The sequence below is a fragment of the Limanda limanda genome, chromosome 11 (genome assembly GCF_963576545.1).
Source record: "Limanda limanda chromosome 11, fLimLim1.1, whole genome shotgun sequence".
NCBI classification, from domain to species: domain Eukaryota; kingdom Metazoa; phylum Chordata; class Actinopteri; order Pleuronectiformes; family Pleuronectidae; genus Limanda; species Limanda limanda.
The window spans coordinates 5,609,318-5,627,894 of NC_083646.1; the positions used below are offsets into that span (position 1 = coordinate 5,609,318).

Here is an 18,577-nt window from a genome sequence, read left to right on the forward strand (position 1 = left end):
TTTGTGCGTTTTTCGGACAAAAGGGGCCCCCCCTTCTCCCCGCTCGAGATGCCTCCGAGCAGCAGAAAAAGGAGAAGAAAAAGGAGGGAGTAAGGGGCAAGAGAGAGAGCAGAGGAGGAGGAGGGGGTCCCATTCGCCCCAGCTGCATCCACCCCCCCTCTGTGCTTGTAGCGGGGGGGCGGGACCCTGTCTCACCCCCTCGTACAGCTCCACACACGGCCCGCACCTGGTCCAGCCCATTTGCCTAATTATCAATGAGCAGATCCAGGCCGTGTCCGAGCGCGGCCCACGCTGCAGACAATACGCCCCCCCCCCACTCGCCGAGGCCTCGGAGGGCGGGCCGTCCAACTGTAAGCAGGGGCCGCATGAAAGCCACTCCCGAAGAAAAGGAGAGAGAGAATAGGGGGCTCGGCAAGACTTCCAATTTGGGGGTCACAGCCACACTGTGCCATGAAACACCTGCTCCTGTCCAGCTCTGCTAATTACAGGGGGGGGGGGGCTCTCACACATAATGCTGTTAGTAATGGGGACCTGGGGTAAGGATTACTGGTTTGGGGTCTGTGTGTTTCACACTGTTTGGATCTGAGTCTGCTGCTGCTGATTCAGGAAAACATTTTTTACACTTTAGCTCAGCTTCTGTCCCGGTGCTGGTTCTCGTCCTCACGCCCGGCGCACGCCTCGGAGCTCTGTCCTGTATCGCTCGGCGGCTGCGGCCAAATGACCACACAAGACAATAAAGCGGCGGTTAAGGTGGCTTTGAAACAAGTCCATCGGGGAGACAGATGTCGAGAAGCAGCCAACTGGATGGATTCCAAGGCTTTCGGCCTCACAAATTAAATCAGTGCTTTAAGCCAAACCGAGGGACCACATGCTTCTCCAGAGCCACGAGGAGCCGGCAGCACCGAGTCGTCTCAACAAACTGCAGCGACCAACGTGGAATCAATGGCTGCTGGAAAACAATTCTCACTGATCGCCTTTCAAACCTCTGAATAATCATGAACCATAAAATGTAACTTATTACTCTAAATAAATGATGTGACGTCCCATCTCTTTTTTTTTTAAGCATTAATCTGGCGTATAAGACTGTAAACGGTATAAGGGGCGGTTTTTGTTTTTCCTACAAAGCTTTGACAAGAACCAATTAATTTCACATTTTTCATTCTGTTGAAATGAATGTTTAGGACCAATTCTATCAAACCACAATCACAGTCAAAGGGGGGACAAGCTGAATTCACCTTCACATCAGCTTCTGAAATTTCAAGGTATGATTGACAATCCTATTTTAGACCCAGATGATTGTAAGGTGCAATGAAAATTCTATTTGTTTCCCTTCTAATAACAACATTGACTTTCTAGGTCAGTCGGGTGCAGATTGGGTACCTAAACAATCATCTTCTTTCTTCAGTATAAACCCACTTCATGATAAAATAAAAATTTGAATAATAAAATGTTCACATTACTACCTCTGCCTACTCTGTGATCCATGAATGAAAAACAGCAGCAGTCAAAAAACTGAAAATGCAGGGTACTATACTTCTCTTATAAACAAAACTTTTATAAAATATATATGCATATATATATATAAAAGAAAAACTTAAAAATATTTCTTATACTTTTTAGTAAAGCAAGCAGTGCCTTCTAAAATATCTGCTTGATTGTTTTTAAATTTTCTGAAAAAAACAAAAGTGTGTATTATAATAATAATCATAATAACAGCAAATTATTATTGAACAAACACTGACAAAACTAATGATAAAAACTGATGTGGTTCCTTAAGAGAATATTCGGATGGCCTGTGTGACCTGGGTGTGGCACACTGGGCACTCCGGGTGGTTGAGCTCACAGATCCGGATGGCGCACTCCATGCAGAAGAGGTTGTGGCCACACGGCACCAAGGCCGCCGTCACTTTGCTCTCGAAGCAGGTCATGCACTCCCGCTGCATGGCCGGCGGCGAGTCCGGCACCGGCAGGCGGCCGGGGAACCCCTCGCCGGCTGAGGTGGGCTCGCTGTGGGCGCGGCGGGCCTGGGCGTGAGGCGAGCCGGACACGGGCACGATGCTGGTGACTGAGGAGTTGTTGGTGCCTCCGCAGGAGTCGGACAGGCCCGGGGAGAGTCTGGTCAGCGGCAGCGGGAGGCCGCCGAAGCTCTTGGAGCGCTGCTGGGCGTAGAAGGCCACCTGCTTGGGGTAGTCCGGGTCGCCCCAGCTCTGGGTCCCCTCCGACCCAAAGTAAGAGCAGTTCTTTTCTCCGGAGCTGGAGAAGTTGCTCTTGCTGTAGATTCCCACTCCCTCGCCCCCCCCTCCCCCTCCCACCATGGCATCGGAGAAGTTCTGGCGGTAGCTGCTGGTGAGCGGCTTGCGCTGGCCCCCCTGCAGCCCCCACACCTGCTGCAGCCGGCTCTCCAGACCGCCGCTGCTGCCCGCCGGGCTGCTCCCGCCGTTCGGCCCCATACAGTCATTCTCATTATTGTGGTCGTGCAGGCCTCCTGTCCGGAAGGCGATGTGTGCTTCGATCTCCTCGCGGGCGCGCTCGGCGTTGCTTGGCGACCCCGTGATCTCAAAGACGGGGTCTCGGTCTCGACTGGGAGTGACGATGTACGTGCAGGTTTGCTGCTGGATGCGCTTGATGGTGGAGCCTTTAGGCCCCACGACCAGCCCCACGACACGGTATGGCACTCTCACCTGAATGGTGGTCTGACCGGGCAGCGGTGTGGGCGGGGAGCCGCTGAAGGACACGCCCAGCTTGTTGCGGGACGCCCGGAGCATGGAGAAGTGCTCTGCAGCCGAGATGATCTCGCGGCGGGCCAGTGCAACGTCCTCCTTCCGGCCGGTGATCAGGAACACGGGCTCCTCTCCTCTCACCGGGGTTTTGATATAGGTGTTGGTCTTGGCCCTCAGGGCTTTGATCTTGCAACCTGCAGACACCAAGACACATTCAGAAAATCAGTAAATACGATACATCCGTTCAGTCCTGTGACTCACAATCCAGGTCAAAGGGTTGCAAGTGAGAACACAACACAAACATTTGCTCTCAACCTGAGTTTACAGAAATCCTCTACTCTCCTTTGTTGGGTGTAAATTCCGTCACCAGTTTAACTTAATGTGCTGCAGATTTTTACAGCCAAAGAGTAATTACCTTGATATATGACTTTTCCAGCACCTAAGCTTTACTGTACTTACAGAGTGTACTTATTTATTTGCTCTAAATCAGACACAACTTACGAACAGGTGGTTGCTGCAGAATTATTGCTCGGCATAGACATAAGAGGTTTGAAGGGTTTGCGAGAGCTGCGGCGGTTGCAGTATATTTGCAGTCGGCTGGAAATCACTTTCTGACCTCTGACCTCTCCTTGAACCGACACGAGACAATAGTCAACCCACATTCACAGTGTTCCTCTTCCAGCCGTTTATCGTATAACCACATCTGCCCTGTTTTCTGATCAGAGGGTAATGGTTTACTCTGTTAAGTGCTTTTAGAGCAAAGGCTTCATGTGGAGAGAGGGAAGGTTAATGTTATTTGGTGACAAATTACCAGATGGGACAGGACAGTGATGTACAGTGAATCAGTGATTATTTAGGAGGATTAGCGACCACGCTGGAGGTCGAGGAGAACCCGGTGAGAAAAGACACAGAAACTACAGTGATGTTTGTCGCTGTGTGGAAAACATCAAGCAACACACGTGGGTCAGAAACCCAGGAAGCCTCTTCACTGAGACAAAGTGTTGCCGAGGTGGATGTCTCGCCTCCGCTGTGTCCTAAAGAGACGAGTGCGACCCTCTATTGTGCGAGTAGGAACCATCAGGCGTCTATTTTGTGAACTAATGCGACCAGACTCTGGATCACACACAGCACCTCCACGGCGTTACGGATCTGAAGATCACAGCCGGCTGGTATCAAAAGGTTTAAAGACACCTTAGGTTGATGACAAATGTCTCTCTAATGCTGCTAAATGGGGCCCACTTTGCTCAGGAACACTTTCTTCTCCGGGACCAGCGGCGCAAACGGAGGGATAGTGATTCTCTGAAGGGTTATTACTGCTCATGCTCAAAATCTGAAAATGCCCTTTGTGGCCATCGGCTGATATTAGGGGCTAATGGACCTGCTCCTGCCACAGGAGATCACAGAGCAAACTGCACCAAAATCATGTTTTGGACTTGTGTTGTAACCGAAATTAATACCTCAATTAAATGGTTAATCTGTAAACAAAGATGAGTTAATTGCAACCAGGAAGTGAGGTCACTGGAGGCAGGTTTGTTTCCCAGGTGCCTGTGATTGAAAACAAAGCCGCCCCCCCTTGACCTGAAGAGCTCCAGAGGAAGACACCAGAGCATCCTCAGGAATCAATGCTTTTGACTCTGACAGGAGGAAACAATCATCCCCGGGACAGGATGCTCCGTTTACCAGATCCACCAGACGGGCGCTGAGAGGAAGGGGGCGTGTCATGTAGTGCTAACTAATGAAGGGGGCTCGAATCAAAAAAAGAAGCTCATCTCAAATCCCACCAAATCAGCACTTCTCCTCCGTCAAGGCAACAAAATTTAAAAAAAAAAAGGGCCCTCTCACCGGATCCACCCTCGGGCTCCGGCTGTCTTCGGTTACCCCATTAAAATTCAAAAACTTAAAACTTCAGAGTGAAGAACCGGAGCCGACGATGGGGGGGGGGGACAAAGAGGAAATTAATGGAACAAACTAAAATCCACACTTCCAGAGTATCGGTGTGAAAGGAGCCGGCTCAGCTCTTTCCCGAAGCCCCGGTGACATTATTCGAAGACTTGTTTGTTTTTTGTGGGCGATGATAAATCAGGATTTGCTGCTGGTACCTCGGCCGCCCTGCAGTCTTTGTGTCTCCCTCCCTCCCTCTCTCTCTCTCTCTCTCTCTCCTGACAGGCAGCCATGTGGTATTGAGAGTGTGCAGTGAAGTGGGGCTCATGAGGAGGAGCCCCCCTTGTGCTGAGCTCCAAGGCGTGACTCCCATTCAGCTTCTCAGATGCTACACACACTGCCCTTCCCTCCCCGGCCCGGGCTCCTCTCTCCTCCTCTCTGCTCCTCTCTCCTCCTCTCTGCTCCTCTCTCACCCATGGGTTCATCACATCTGCTCACAAAGGGGCGCAGCAGCCAGAGACTCACAAAGAAAAAGGAGAAGAAGACAACAACAAAAAAAAACTCCAGCTCCTTCTCAGCTGGGAAATACTGAAACTTGGTTTAAAAAATCCTCCTCTCTGCGAACGTGCATAAGCAGAATATATTTTTGATTGTTATTTAAATTAAAAAAAACAGGATTCCCACCTTCCTGGTGCAACTTCTCGCTGAGTCACCCCCCCCTGTAAGACCATCACCGTGTGCCCCTCCCCTCAGCAGCCCCCCCCCCGGATCTCACACCTTTGTTTGACAGCTGCTGTCATTCAACTTCAAGCTCTTTGTTCGGGTAAAAAAAACACACACACAAAAAAAAAAACACATCTAAAAAAAAAGGGTGCGAAAGGGAAACGAGAGAAGAAGACTCAACGTGTGTGTGTAGGAATTGAACTTTCCAACTCGCATCATCAGGACACACAAACCTGATGAGGACACACAAACAAGAGGGGGGGGGACCACGCGGGCTCCATTGTCCCCATCGTGTCCCCGGGGCAGTGCGCAACAGCAACAACCAGCCGGACACACAACACAACACAACATCTCCCATCTCCTCGTCCCCTTTGTGTTATTGTCCCTGCGATCGATGCGGAGTGAGACACACACACACACACATTCCTGTCCTCAGCAGCAGACTCACGCTGCCTCGTTTGAAACAGTCTGGCGCGTCTCAGACGACAAAGGAAGCGAGTGGAGGTGGAACCAGGAGGGAGCTGGGGGTCTCTCCCAATGCCTTCCACACCCCCCCACTCCTGCATGCAATTCACTCGAAAGCAGAACAATAAAAAAATCATAATAATAATAATTATTGCGGGACTTGTGTTGCAGGGAGTGTAACGGTGAGTGGAGGAGGAACTTGCGGGGTTGTGGCAGGAGGAGAAAAAAGTGGGAGAGTCTGATGCCTCCGGGGAGCACAAAACACACACACACACACACACACACACACACACACACACACACACACACACCACTCCCTTTTCTTTGTCAAATAAAACCAGGTAACAGTGAGAGGAGACACACACAAAGCGCACAGGAGAAACACGCAAGAGTTGTGCGGGAGCGAGAGAGAGAGAGACAGGGAGAGAAGGAGAGAGAGAGGGAGAGAAGGAGAGAGAGGGAGAGAGAGAAGGAGGAAGCGGTACCTTGTCGTCCCACTATCTCGGCCACATGCTCGGAGCTGGGGACGGGCACACACTCGGTGATGTTGCAGCCCCGGCCCTTGCCCCCCCCCTCGCTGCCGGTCTCGTACAGGGAACACAACTTGCTCTTCCCTTGCAGGATGGCCGCGGTGGGGTCGCCCCCCACCCCGAGCCCGCCGCCGCCCCCCGAGTGGTGGTGGTTGTGGTTGTGGTGGTTGTTGTTGTTGTTGCTCCGGTCCTGCACTCCTCCTCCTCCTCCTCCTCCTCCTCCGGTGCTCGGAGCTCCGCCGCCGCCAGAGCCGCCGCCGTCCTCGCCCTCCCCCCCGAGCCCGAGCAGGGACAGCTGGCCCAGGGCGACCCGCAGGGCTCGGTTCTCGTCCTCGTCCTCGTCCGGGGGGACCAGCAGACCCTCGCTGCCGAACCCGGAGCCGGCCAGATCCGCGCCGTAGCCCCCGTTTTTCTCCATGATCCCTGCTAGAACCAGCAGGCTAGGCATGGCTAACAAAAGAGTGTGTGAGACAAAGACAGGGGAGAGAGAGAGACTGGAGAAGCAGGAGAGCTCCCGTGCCGCCCCCCCCCACTCACTCCCTCCTCCCTCCCTCCTTGCTATTCCCCCCTCTTTGCGCTAGTCCCGCCCACTGCCCGGCCCCCTTCTCTCTCCGCCCCTGCTCGGCTCCGGGAGCGACCGGGACACACAAGGCCGTCTGCACCGGGAGATGGGGCTGGGCGATGGGGTTGCTCCACCCAGTCTGGTTCACTCCGACCCCCCCCTCCTCCTCTTCCTCCTCCTCCTCCTCCTCCCAGACACCACTCCTCCTCCTCCTCCTCCTCCCTCCCGGTGCACCACCACCACCACACTCCGGCTCCGGTTCCCCGAGCCCGTGGATCCAGCTCCTCCTCGCCCGGGCTCCTGCACCTCACTCCGGCTTCACCTCCCTCCTCTAACCCGGGGAACTGCAGTGGAGCCCCCCCCACCCCACTCTCCCCCCACACCGGGTGTAACGGAACTTATGTAAGCGGATGTAAACACACATCGCATATCAGTAGAAAAAGGTGGACCACGTGGTCATGGAGCTGCTGCTGCATCGGGACACAAAGCCCGCGTGGTGGTGGTGGGGGGGGCGGAGGGGTGTGTGGTGGTCTTGGTGGAGTGGGGGGGGATCGAAACAAGGGATGATCGGACATGAGATGAAAACGTGGGAGCAAAGAAAGAAAGAAAGAAAGAGTTTTTAGGGACATTTTTTTTTTTGTGTTATTTTGAAGTGAGAGAGGAGAGGAGGGGGTCCGCCCACCTCATGGAGCAGCCGTGCTTTGCGGCAGGTCACCGCGCTGCTGTTCCTGGCGCCGCTGCTGCGCATGAGGATGTTATGTATAGGAGGGAGAGGGGGGGGGCGTCTGGGGTGAGGGAGGAGGAGGGGGGGGGGGGGTGTATACGAGGAGGAGAAAGGGAGTTGTCAGACAGTCGTTGCAGACCCTATGCAGCCGGGGGGGGGGGGACTTCAGAAAAGCCCCTCGCACATTTCCCCCCCCCCCACCACCCCTCTGCTTTTAAAGGATAAAAAAAAAAAAGAGAAAGATTTTGCAGCAGCTCCGGTGAACAAAGAACCGTTCGATTCGCGCACAGACTCCCCAAGATGTCCTCGACACAAGCCCCGCCTGACGGCAGCGTGGTCGTGCTCCGGCACAAAGACCCGGGCTGCAGTTGTAGAAAAATAACCCGAGTTGAATAAATAACCCGAGTTAAATAAATAACATGAGTTAAATAACACGAAGCACCACAGGTCTCCACCTCCACTCAGCTTCTCCTCTCCTCTCCTTGTTTTGATTTGAAAAGGCTGCACACAACAAAGTGTCTCCAACTTCAATTTAATCCCCATTAACAAATCTTACATGGATTGTCAACAAATTAAAACAAAAACAAAAAAAATAAAATCAGATTTGCCATAATTATATTAGCCTCGAGTCTGAGTTGTGCATTATTGTTATTACTGAGTCATAAATGAAGCTTTGGAGCTGGTGTATTTTTCTCCAGCTCAGAGTCTCATCCTGCTGGTCCCATCTGCCCCTATGCATGCTGGGATGTACAGTGAGGGGTGTGTGTTGCATAAGGCCATGCACCTGAATGACAAGGCAAACTCTGGGGGGGAAAAATATCAGATCTCCAAAGTACACATCTCTTCACACACACACAGACACAGACACACACAGACACACACACGTGTTCGAGGGAAACACCGAACTTTTACTGTTTTTCTACATAAATTGCTGTTAAATTAAATCTGGGTGAAACCAGTCAGCCTGTGTGTGTTCCTGTTCCCGGGGGAGGTGTTGAATTCACTCTGTGGATCGTTTGTGCTTTTTAACCCCCCCCCCGTTCCAAAAAATTGACTATCCCCCCCCTCCCCCACCCATCATGTGTGTTCTTTACCTCACACTGTAACTGTTCTGACAGAAACACAAAGCCGTCTTCCATTCAGGGTTCTGTGACAGACTGAGCAGATCCAGGATGAATATTATCGCCTCTCCTGTGAGAACACCCTCTGCCTTTTAATAACACATAGAAAGGAGCAACAATATAATCACAAATTTCCCAAACAGCAGCCACTGAGAGTAGAAAACAATATAATTGTCGTGATAAAGTAGTAGCAGGAAGACAGAGCAGGTGTATTTGACATTATTTCCTGGGAAATTGGTGAAAATGTCTAAAATCGCAAATGTTAAAGAAAGTAACTGTAGTTCCTGGATCTGCCCCTTTGTTCAGATCTATGCTAAAATGTAATGTCTTCTTTTTGTGTTAATGTCACATCCCTTCACCAAGTTTCATGGAAATCTGTTTTGTAGTTTTTGGATAATCCTACTGACGTCAAACAAATCAACCAACTAACGGACAGGGGTCAAAAACACAACCTCTGAGGCAGAGGTACACAACTATTCTTGTATCTGAGGGAGAGAGAGAGAGAAAAGTGTTTTTATTATCCCAAACCTGACAGAAACACAAAGCCGTCTTCCATTCAGGGTTCTGTGACAGACTGAGCAGATCCAGGATGAATATTATCGCCTCTCCTGTGAGAACACCCTCTGCCTTTTAATAACACAGAAAGGAGCAACAATATAATCACAAATTTCCCAAACTGCAGCCACTGAGAGTAGGTACCAGATAATTGTCGTGATAAGATAGTAGCAGGAAGACGGAGCAGGTGTATTTGCATGTTTGTGTAATCACAGTCTAGACGCGCTCTCCTGGTGCCAATCAGGACCGGGTTCATTCTCCAAGGGCGTGCGGCCGATGAGAACTCGCAGGAGACTCCTGGTTTGAGTCCAGGATTAAAACACCCCCCCACCCCCCCAGCCCATCCGAACAACGTGGATAAAATAAAGTCAGAACACAGCAGCAGCAGCAGCAGCAGGAGGAGGAGGAGAGCAGAATAGCGTGATGTGTGAAGGACCAGAGGGTGGGCCCGGGGGGTCTGCCCCCAATCCCGTCGTCCCCACCCAGTGGAGAGGCCAGAGGATGGAAGGAGGGGGGGGGCGAGGCCGTGGAGGAGAACCACGCGAGGACCAGACTCCCTGCGGTGCAGCGGGTGTGTGTCCAGGAGGTCGTCTGGCTCCATTAGAAAGGGTCCGCTGGGGGTCCCGAGCCACGATCGATACAAAGCATAGATCCGGGCTCGAGTTTCCCTCTTCACACATGACACACCCCTCTGTGCCTGGATTTGTGAATTTGGCGACGCCTTGTTGGAGGCCTGATTGGTGGCGATGCGGCGGTGCCACATGACCTCTGTGACCCTGAACTAAACCTTCTCTGGATCTGAACGCTCCACAGCAGCTCTGCTTTTCCCTCCGACCTCACTGCCAGTAGCTGCAGGCAGCGACTGTCATTTGTACACTTGTTTTCGTGTGTGTGCATGTGTGTGTGTGTGTGTGTGTGTGTGTGTGTGTGTGTGTGTGTGTGTGTGTGTGTTAGCTACGGGATGCTTGTGCAGCTCAGAGTGCTGAGGTCATGTTACTTGCACATAAAAAACTCAATGATCTTGACCATCTGTTCGTCACACTGGTGCTGTTTCTCTTTTTTTTACCCCCTTGATGAAAGAAAGGCTGACTGGCATCTTTGGGGAGGTGCTGTTGTTGTGTGTAACTGCTCTGCTGAGACACACACACACACACACCCACAACCTCTTTGTCCAGGAGTCCATGCAAATATTGCTTACCCCTATACGGACTGTGTCTGTTTCTCAAAGAGGACAGGCTTAATAGTCTGTAAAGACAAGTTGGAGAATCCCTAAAGGACGTCCGCGGCCAGATGTCCCTTTCAAGACTTGTCCTGGTGCCCCTCTGCCGCTGAATGAGGCTCCTCCAGCACAAAGGGACGTGTTGGCTAAGCACCACGTGCTGATGCCATAGTGAGCGGGCTCTCAGGGATGATGTAAGACCTCATGCAAATGATACCACATCTTGTGCTCAGAAGCTGGAGCTGACGAGCGCCCTGAAGTCGATCAGCTGAGCAGATGAGCCACAACACGCAGAGACCACTTTGTGTGTCTGGGGTTTTCCTGCCTGTAATTTATTTTTTTGCAGTTATGTCATATTTAAGTATATATGTTTTTCGTCACAGTTGGAATATCTTCTATCTGTATTCAAAGGAGAGTTGGAGGCCGCGGTGATGGACACACGTATGAAATAAGTTCCTCATCATTCTCAAAGTAAATGTTCTTTTAACTTCATGTGTGATGAACTGCTTGTTTAGGTTTAATTCTGCAGGTTTATCCATCACACAAGAAAGTCGGTTTCTTTACAAACTCTTACATCTTCAGGATAAGTCAACACAGATAAATCCACCGCGCTTCATTCTTATAAATAAAAGCTGAAACTGAGCTGATGTGCTCTTCTCCCAGAGTTTAATGGAGCCTTTCTTTGAATAATCTAGTTCGGGACTTGACATGTGGGCCCTGGACAGATATGATTTACTGCTGGTTGTTTCTTACAAAGCTAAAATCACGTGGTCTCATTTGTATGTAATTTGTTTCAAATGTGGAGTTTCAGGCCACATCGGAGTAATATTTAAATGATTTGCTTCTTTATCTTTCACGATTTTTAGAGATTTGATCAGTGAGATCCACTAGATTTGGATTTTTATTTGGATTTGCCCCAAATTTCACACACTCATAGATATCAGTTCCCTAAATATGCCTGAAATCGATCATCCTAATCCATGAATTATTCCCTGGGAAATTGGTGAAAATGTCTAAAATCGCAAATGTAACTGCAGTTCCTGGATCTGCCCCTTTGTTCAGATCTGTGTCAAAATGTAATGTCTTCTTTCTGTGTTTATGTCACATCCCTTCACCAAGTTTCATGGAAATCTGTTTGTAGTTTTTGAGTAATCATGCTGACGTCAAACAAATCAACCAACTAGAGAGGGGTCAAAAACACAACCTCTGTGGCAGAGGTACAAAACTACTGTTTTATCTGAGGGAGAGAGAGAAAAGTGATTTTATTATCCATAACCTCAGCTGTGTGTAGGGTCACAACACAACACCTGGTCAATCATTTGTTATCCTATAAGTGTAAAGAACAAGGAGAAAAAATTGTAATTCCAAGTTCAAATTGCTTGTTTTGCCCCAAAAAACAAGAATTCCTCTCAAGCTCTGAAGCTGAAATCAGAGGAGCTGAGAAATTTGATTGATAAATGAACAACTGATGATTAAAAAAATATGTAGTTTCTGATCGATCATTGTTTCAGCTCTTTCCTTTTCATCTTTAATCTCGGTGCATGACAGTTTGTTGAATGATCGGGTGAGTGCAGTCGTTCCTCACCTGCTGTGATGCTCTCACACCTTCTGACACACACACACACACACACACACACACACACCCACACACACACACAAACACACAAAGGCAATGGGATGTTGTGATTGGGAGAGCTGCTGCTGTCAGCTGGGAATATGAGTCAGGTTGTATGACTTCATTGCTTTTTACGGGTATTAGGTCATCGCTCTCTCTCTCTCTCTCTCTCTCTCTCGCTCTCACTCACGTTCCCTCTTTCCACCCCCCATCCCCCGCCTGTCTGTCTCTAATCACATTGATGCTGTACAGCGAGTGACACGCCTAGTGATGAGTAAGGCTCACCTCACCACTTGCTTCCCGTATTGTGGTGATCTCACACGCACGCGTCACACAGAGCTTTGAATCCTTGGTGGGGGGGCTTTTTTTTTTCCCTCTGCGCCCGTTTCTCATTTCGTTGATCGTCTTGGAGACAATGTCAGCTGCTTCACATATTGATTTTTACTGTATACACAATGAAAGACAAAAGAAATCTGCACCAGGATCAAAGAAAAACTCACACAAGAATAAAAAATAATCGGCTCTAAAACCATTAATGTAATTTCTAGGCATGATTCATCTGGGATGGGAGGTATTCAAGTACATCAATGCAAATACTGTATTTATTTAAACCATAAGTATATATTTTTTTCACATTATTACTTGAGTATTAACATTAACATGCTGCTTAAAGCCACTGGTGGACAGTAATTATTCAAGTACTGCACCACAGTTCTTGTTGGAAGGATCCGTGCTATCCTTCCTTGACTACCTCTGTAATGCTTTTAAGTTATTTCTCCTCCACTTAATGTCACAGGGAAAGAAGATCTACTCTGATTCATTTATTTCACACGTATATAAATACCTGTATAAGATGCATGTTTATGACTTAACGACAAAACTGATAAAGTAGTTTACCAGCTACAACGTTAAAGGCAATACAACCATATATTATATTATATTAATATAACACTTTGGAAGGGGCTTTCTGCATAATTCTTTAATTTTGGTTATTCAAGTACTATTTGCTGCTAATATTCTGTAAATAAAACTTTAAATAGGATAAAAGACTTTAACTTTGTGTTATTTCTACCTTTACTTTTTATAAAATATTTCAATTCTGCTTTAACTTCTGCATGAAACATAAAAAAACAGAGTACAGGCTATGAAATGGAAAATGAAATCTGGACACAAGTGTTGTATTTTTCATTTGTTTTTAATTTAAACGTACACACAGCTGCCTGAAGAACAGTTCTCTGTGGGTTGTCATGGGAAAATGAAATGGCCTTGATGGAATAAAATTCATTTAAAAATGTAAATTTGAAAAGTACTTTTTTGTACTTCTATCTAAAGCGAAGTGTTGAATGATGTGGTTTAAAGTATTTCTCTCTGTAGATCCCTTTGTTTTTTAGCACCACAATATAACATGTTTACAGTTTGGATCTATTTAGTTGATGAACGTGTCCTGAAAGCTAAATTCTGGTTCTGAGGATTGTTTTCATGGGTTGGATCTTCCTCATGGGAAATTTTAAAGGCTACACATTTGCGTCAAATCATCAAATGTGCACATCTTTGTCCTTCGGGGTTTTTTCAGTCATTTCAGAGTCACAGATGACAAACAGTCCTGCAGCTGTTCTGCCCTGAAGGTAAAGAATCAGCCCCAGAACAACAAGCAGGGCCGATTCCAGGTGTGACGCCTCCTGAAGACCGACAGCGTGAATGCAAACAAACCATTTACTGCTGAGGAACATGTAAAAGTCATGTTCAGCCGTTACATAATGTTTTCCCCCCTCTGTAAAATATCTCCAGCATCCCTACAGTTGTTTTTAATTTGTGCTTTTGTTTGTGTATAGAATGAGTTTGGGATCACAGGGAATTAAACCATTCTTCTGGGCCATCTGCACTGCTTGATAGTGGCAGTCGTGCTGCTATCGTCGCCTTGAGGAATAGTTGTATATGACGCTCCCTGGCTGCCTGTTTAATTAAATTATCAATTCATGTGAAACGCAGCTCAGGTCAGTGTATCAATCACTGACAACGTGGGGTCCGTGGAGTCACGGGACCCCCGAGGACTCTCCGGGGAGGCTCCCCAGTGAAATGAATACCTGAGTTATTGCATTCATCTCCTGCGACTGACAGACAAGTGGATTGATAACAGTGGAGATAACAGGTATCTGAACTGTGGTGTGAAATAACAACACTTTTCTGAGGCAAGAAGATGAAATGGGAATCCAGTGGTGGAGGAAGTAACAGGATTCCTTCAACCAAGTAAAAGTCGAAATACCACAATCTAAAAATACTTCCCTGGATATATAACTTAATGTAGAAGAATGGCAGTAACAATTACCAGATACCAGTGCCTTAGGTTCACTTTAATATTGTGGGAAAAGTTGTATTGAGAACTTTATCTGATAAAACTGAACAACCAGTACAACTGATAAACATATCATGCAAACCGATGTGTTTTAATTGACTCTTTGATTGTTTGTAAGAAAGATTACTAAAAACAACTCAGGCATTTCTAGGAAACTCAGATGAAGGATGTGATACGGGACCAGAAAGAACCGATTCAAGTTGGATGTGGATCCAGATTATTTGGTGCAGCTTGATTGAATTTAAGAGGACAGTATGTTCTCTACTGAGAGACATTTTGGTTTTTATTTGATTATTTTTCTTGTGAAATACTTTTATTTAGTCATATAGAGCTTTTAACAAGGCTCAAAGACAAACAGAGAAAGCAAACAAGAGCAAATACCTAGAAATATAAAATACACATTCTTATATATATGTACATGTGATATGTATATGTGATTGGAATTTAAATAAATACATGTATTTACCTACTTTTACTCTAAAAGTAAAAGTTCAACTGAGGAAAGTGGTTGAAGTAAAGATACATTTAACCTAATGTATTAGTGTTAATAAGGAAAAATCATATTGTGTATTTTTATTGGAAAATCTTAATTTGTAAAGCAACTATAACTGCCAGATTAATGGAATGGAATAAAAATAATCTGGCCCCTGAAATGCAAATATACACGTATATACTTGAGTAAAAATACTTAGTTACATCCCACCTCTTGTCAGGATGTGTATTGAGTCTTTTTAATAGTCTTCAGATGATTTACTCCTGATATATTTGACATACTTTCTTCAAACTTCTCCTGCTTCACTATCAAGAAACACATTAGGAGGCTGGCCGGTTAATTACGGCCGCCAGGTGGCGCCCACAGGCTGCACAGTTGTAATTGGCGGAGAGCAGCAGTGCAATCAGGTGCATTGATTCACAGGTGGCTGCTGAGGACAGACACTGGACTTCCTGTCTCCTCGGTTTATTTCAGGAGAAACTGAGGCGGTGGGTTGAGATCGAGTCCGAGTGGAGACGCAGGTTGGAGAGGACCAGAGGAGACATGAGGACCAGAGGAGACATGCTGGGACAACTGCAACTTCTCTGGAGACACGAGGTGAGACCAGGATTTAATCTGATGAATGGTTCTACAGACAAACAGACAGACAGATATACAGACAGACAGACTGACAGACAGACAGACGTACAGACAGACGTAGACGTACAGACGGACAGACACGCACACAGACAGACAGACATTGAGACAGACAGACTGAGACATACATGCAGACATACACATACAGACATACATGCACACAGAAATACAGGCAGACAGACATGCACACAGACAGACATGCACACAGACAGACATGCACACTGACATGCAGACAGACAGACATGCAGACAGACAGACATGCAGACAGACAGACATGCACACAGACAGACATGCACACAGACAGACATGCACACTGACATGCAGACAGACAGACATGCAGACAGACAGACATGCAGAAAGACAGACATGCAGACAGACAGAGATGCAGACAGACAGACATGCACACAGACAGACATGCACACAGACAGACATGCACACTGACATGCAGACAGACAGACATGCAGACAGACAGACATGCAGAAAGACAGACATGCAGACAGACAGACATGCAGAAAGACAGACATGCAGACAGACAGACATGCACACAGACATGCACACAGACATGCACACAGACATGCACACAGACATGCACACAGACAGACAGACATGCACACAGCCATGCACACAGCCATGCAGACAGACAGACATGCAGACAGACAGACGTGCAGACAGACAGACATGCAGACAGATAGACATGCACACAGACATGCATGCAGACAGACAGACATGCAGACAAACATGCAAACAGACAGACATGCACACAGACAGACATGCACACAGACAGACATGCAGACAGACAGACATGCAGACAGACATGCACACAGACAGACATGCACACACACAGACATGCAGACAGACAGACATGCAGACAGACATGCACACAGACAGACATGCACACACACAGACATGCACACAGACAGCCATGCAGGGTGTTGCAGCAGCAGCTCTTGAACCCTGTGACCCATGTTCACAGATCTGTTTTCATTCAGTGTGTCAGCCAGCGGATGGCGCTTCGCAGCTTCTACTGCAGCCTACTTGTGAATGACTCAATATTGTGTGTGTGTGTGTGTCTGTGTGTGATAATGTGTATGTGTGAATTTGTACTGTTGTGTGTGTGTGTGTGCAGTCAAACAGAACAGTAAGGGAAAGACAGGGGGCGCCAGAGAAGCGCATAGCGCTGCAGCAACATTCATGAGTAGTACAAAATGTGAAGTATAATGTAGAATGAAAACTGTAAAACTGCATATTATCACACAACAAATTTAAAATACATATATACAGAGAATAAAACCAGATTAAAAATACCTTCAGTTAAGTAGAACTGAGGGGAAAGATTACAGACAATGTATGATTGTTTTTTATTAGTACACACAGATCTTCAGAGCATTATAATTTCATTCATTTCAAAGACCTTGTGAAGTTTGATTTCATTATAGTTTGAAAATTGTGCGGCCATTTATAAATTAAGTTTTATGACTGAAGATTAAATTGGTTTAAATGACTTAAAATAACCTAACTTAAAAAGCCCCTTTCAAAACACTTGTCACACAGTTGACCAAAGCGCTGTACAATAAAAACATGTGAAGAGAAGTACATGAATGGAATAAAATGAGATAAAGCAACAACTTGACTCAGCAAAAGAAAAAAGATTTTCTTCAGAGCAGGTTGTGTTTCTCAGTCTTCAGCTGTCCAGTGTTGGTCCGGCCTCAGATTTCGGTTCTTGGCGCCGACCCTGACACGATGTTCTGTTGTGATCCGCCTCAAACATCAATGTTTCCTTCATTCTTCTGATGCTTTTCTGTTCACCACAGTTGTAGAGACTGTTTATTTGTGTTACCGTAGCCTTTCAGCCAGCTCCAACCAGTATGACCATTCTCCTCTGACTTATCTAATCAACCACGAGTTTGTGACCTCAGAGCTTCACTGTGTGCGTTTGCTTTTCTGGAGACTGTTGTGTGGAAAACCCGGTGGAGTCAAAGCAGTACCTCAGAACTGACCTGAGAGCAGTGAGACATGAGGTATCGTCCCAGCGTCCCTCTGTGTCTCTGCTTTACTGACACAGAGAAGATGAGACACTGACAACAAGGTGAGACGGCTGCAACATCCAGAAGGAAACAAGTCTAAACCCACAGTAGTTAGGGATTGTTCTGGCTTGATCATCACAGAACTGCCCCCATGGAGAGAAATACACAGCTCATCAAACTGATACTTAGCTTAACTCTAAAGAAACAAACTCCAAAAAAACAGCATCTGTTTCTGTGTTTCTGTTTCCAAAGCAGCAGGCGCTTGTGAACTGGATAGAGATACGATAACAGTCTTTTATGAATGATTAATGCAGATATGTGAACAATCGTATCTTGAACAACAGAGATAACCCCGACTGTTTTTAGAATTGGAGCAGATGTGGAGATACAAAGCAAATCCGGGTTCAAGTTGAAGAACAGTTAACGTGTTTCTGAGTAACTGACGGCGGTAGTTTGTCACATGAAAGATTAATGTTCCTATGAATTTATGAATTATACAAACCTGTTATCATCGTGTTATCTGTAAATAATCTGGATGTGGGACACTGTGTCAAGACAGGAACGGAAGTGATGTTGAAATAGAGGAGTTTCTCCATGTGCTGCAGTGTGAGGTGTGTCTGTCTGTTGTCATCCACTTGTCTAGGAAACACAAAGAAGAGTCTAAAACCACAACCTTAACTCAGGAGCAACTTTAAACTTGAAAGAAAAAGTTATTTGGCTTTCAGCGTGATAATTATGGCTATGATTTAATAATGAATTTAGCTGAAAGTCGTCTGTCGCTGCTCCTCTCTCCCAGGAGAGAGCTGATGATGGAGAAATAAAACCTTTAGGTTGCACAACAGCCACGCCCTTTTTCCTGCCAGCCTGGAATGCCGTGAGGGCGAGAGAGAAAAAGACGAGAAGAGAACAGACTGCTCACCCTCTTTTCTCCGGTTCTGGTGTGGTTGCCTTGCATC

The 18,577-nt window shown here is 47.1% G+C and overlaps 1 protein-coding gene across 1 annotated transcript; it reads right to left on the reverse strand.

Annotated features, from left to right (window-relative positions):
• Window positions 1–1,772: 1,772 nt before the first annotated feature.
• On the reverse strand, window positions 1,773–6,767 carry mex3a (mex-3 RNA binding family member A). Its single transcript, XM_061082036.1, has 2 exons — window positions 6,275–6,767; window positions 1,773–2,914 (listed from the first exon to the last, which is right to left on the reverse strand). Exons 1-2 carry the CDS (start codon window positions 6,765–6,767, stop codon window positions 1,773–1,775), a joined length of 1,635 nt encoding a protein of 544 aa, XP_060938019.1.
• Window positions 6,768–18,577: the final 11,810 nt, after the last annotated feature.